This window comes from Rhagoletis zephyria, unplaced genomic scaffold (genome assembly GCF_001687245.7).
Source record: "Rhagoletis zephyria isolate East Lansing unplaced genomic scaffold, Rhagoletis_zephyria_1.1 Rzeph_scaffold_01483, whole genome shotgun sequence".
Lineage (NCBI taxonomy): Eukaryota > Metazoa > Arthropoda > Insecta > Diptera > Tephritidae > Rhagoletis > Rhagoletis zephyria.
Genome location: NW_016158567.1, coordinates 70780 through 73801, shown reverse-complemented (window position 1 = coordinate 73801; position 3022 = coordinate 70780). Strand labels below are relative to the sequence as shown.

Below are 3022 nucleotides of genomic sequence, written 5' to 3'. Positions count from 1 at the left end.
GTGTCAATTTGACACTTTAGTCGCACAACGGTAACACTGGCTGGCACATTTTTGACCCTTGTGAGCGAGTAAATTATTTTTACTCTCTAATTACCGGAGCAGCCCGGAAAGTGTGGGGAACGAAGCTAATACAAACCAAAACCCGAGTCAAGGGAATACTAAAATAGAATTCGCAAAAGTCGGGTCAGAAAAATAACTATGTGTAAACTCTTGACATCGGTAGTGATGTGATGTTAAATGTTTCAATTGGGCTATCTTCTCCAATAATTAAAGTATTCGGTATCGACCCTTTTATATCCGTTTTGACAATCCACACGATTTTCCATTCATATGCGGAGCAACTCTGGGTTCAAGTGAAAAGTGTGGAATAGCTCGTATAGAAGTTGTAAAATTGGTATTGGCGGGTGAAAACTGCAAACTGCATTGAATTTCTGGTCAATTTGCCAGACATAAATTGTAAAATAATCAAATAAAAGAAGTATTGCCGCGTTATTGTGTTTATAAGTGCCAGCAGTAGTGGAAAAGTGCCGGAGATAAACAGATTATTGCTTTGAAAATTTGCGTTATATATGAAGTGCTGGTAAATTTTTGTCAAAAGCGCCGACACCGTCGCCACACCACTGACGCAGCGAATAGAAAATAAGCGGGTGTGCATCTTTATATATTTCAGTGAAGTTAATTTGGACTATTTTCTAAAATGCCCATCTGCAAACGCGATGGCTTTGACAATATGCCATCTCGTAGCCGAGACGAGACTTTTCATGACAACGACGAGGTGTTCTTTTGTGAAGTTACAAAGGAAATCTTTCGCGACTATGAGTAAGTAACTTGGAACTATTTTTATTTTGCTTATTAAGGTAAGGCAAGGAATTAACACATTTTCTTCATGTACATATCACAAAATTTTTTTTTTTCCAAAGCAATTTGTCATGGGCTTTTCGTAAAACTATGCTTNAAAATTTTTTTTTTCCAAAGCAATTTGTCATGGGCTTTTCGTAAAACTATGCTTTAAGAAAGAAGGAATTAAAAGGTTGAGGATAAAAGCAGTGCAAAGCGTAAACTGAAAATGTAATCAAAAAGTCTAGCCAGCTGCTTCGGAAAGCGGTTGGCGGGAACATATTGGTGAACAACGCACTCCTGTAGAGTTGCCATATATAAGCATAAATGATCAATTATGGACGTTTTTATTCATTAATTCCGGATCTAGAACATGGTACTAATCCATGAACCAAAAATACAAGATCCCGTAAGAACGCGACGTTGTATTTGTAACTGGTTTTGAAAAAAAGTTTGCGGAAGCGGGTTCGTCAGCTGAGCGTTTGTTTACATCACAAGCACCACTATTTTACACTTTTATTCAAATAAAGAAGAGTTAATTCAATATGACAACACATTTTAAAGCATTTTGTTGCATCATTTTACCTAAATTGTGCGTTTAAAGTGGCTGACAATAGTTTTGGCTAATTTTGGTTTTTGTTGTTTTCTTTGCTTTGTTTACTTTTCGCTCGTTTTCCAGTGAAACAAGATGGCGTAGAACCCGCTAAAAAATCGACTTTTTAACCGACTTCCAAAAAAGGAGGAGGTTATCAGTTCGTCGGAATCTTTTTTTTTTTTTTTTAATGTATGTTACCGCATAACTTTGCACCACGTCAACCGATTTCAATAATTCTTGCAACGGAAAGGTAGTGTCTCAGAGGTGGTCCCATACTAATTTGGTTTAGATCCGATCATTGGATCATGAAATATATAGATATATATATATTTTTTTTTAAGTCGGTTTTTTTTTTTTCTAAAAATTACTTGTTTCACTCTCTTGTTCTTACGTGATCTTGTGTCTTTCGTTCATGGTACTAATCCATGAACCAAAAATACAAGATCACGCGGGCAGGAGAGTAGCCCGTTAGAATCGCATTTAGGGAAAATTTTAACGATTTTGACAATAGCCGTTTGTTTACATTTCTTCATTGTTTACAATTTGGTCGTGGCTCTTTACTGCAATTTTCTTCTTTTTCGCCTGTGACAACGTGTGTACACATAAGATAAAGAATAATTTAACACAACGGCATGATTTATAGAAGAATTTGCATAATAAAAATGATTGTCCATGCGTTCAACAATTTTGCGGTTTTCTCCGTTCTCTTCGTTGTTTACTTCTTACAACAAAGATGGCGTCGAGATTTCGGCAGCTAGAAAATAACTTTTTTCGTTCTTTCCTTCCCGCGTGATCTTGTGTCTTTCGTTCATGGTACTAATTACAGGTATGTCTTCCCAGAGAGTTTTGGTTCACATCCATGGTACAATAATTACAGGTATTGTGTTCCCAGAGAGCGCGTATTCCGATCTGCCTTATCTAAAAAACATCATTGTTGCCCACACTAAAAGGTTTACTGCTAGGGAAAAGGGATATTTTCATACCCCATATACCATATCGTCGCCTGGGTAAAAGATTGTCGTAAACGCCATTTTGACGATTTTTAGTTCCAGATGCTGTTATATACTTTGAAATAAGTTCTTTTGATTGGTGTTATCAGTTTTTAGATATCGCCTTTAGTTTCCGAGATATTGACTAAAATTTTTTCGATAATTTTGTAAAAATTTGGTTAGTGATGCAGTCATATTAAACTAATCAATATCGGTGTTCTCCATTTTTGTATATCTCCTTTAGTTTCCGAGTTATTCAGTAAAAGGTGTCGTTAATTTAGTAGAAATTTTGATCACATTTTGTCGTATTTCATACAAATAGGCTGCCAAATTGTGTACAAATGGCGCATACGACAAAATATTACTAAAGAAAATTCTTCATAAACTCAAAACTAATTAACAGTAAACATTAAAATTTAATTTGTCTGTTCCTTTGAACTTCGGACTAAAACCTGNAGGCTGCCAAATTGTGTACAAATGGCGCATACGACAAAATATTACTAAAGAAAATTCTTCATAAACTCAAAACTAATTAACAGTAAACATTAAAATTTAATTTGTCTGTTCCTTTGAACTTCGGACTAAAACCTGTGGAACTGTC

The 3022-nt window shown here is 35.4% G+C and overlaps 1 protein-coding gene across 1 annotated transcript in view; it reads left to right on the top strand.

Moving 5' to 3' along the window:
• Nucleotides 1–326: 326 nt before the first annotated feature.
• Acf (ATP-dependent chromatin assembly factor large subunit) overlaps nt 327–3022 on the top strand; it is a 14769-nt gene continuing 12073 nt past the window's right edge. The window contains exon 1 of the mRNA XM_017617764.1: nt 327–819. Within this exon, the coding sequence (XP_017473253.1) occupies nt 698–819 (122 nt within the window). The 5' untranslated portion in view covers nt 327–697. The remainder of the gene's footprint in view (nt 820–3022) is intronic.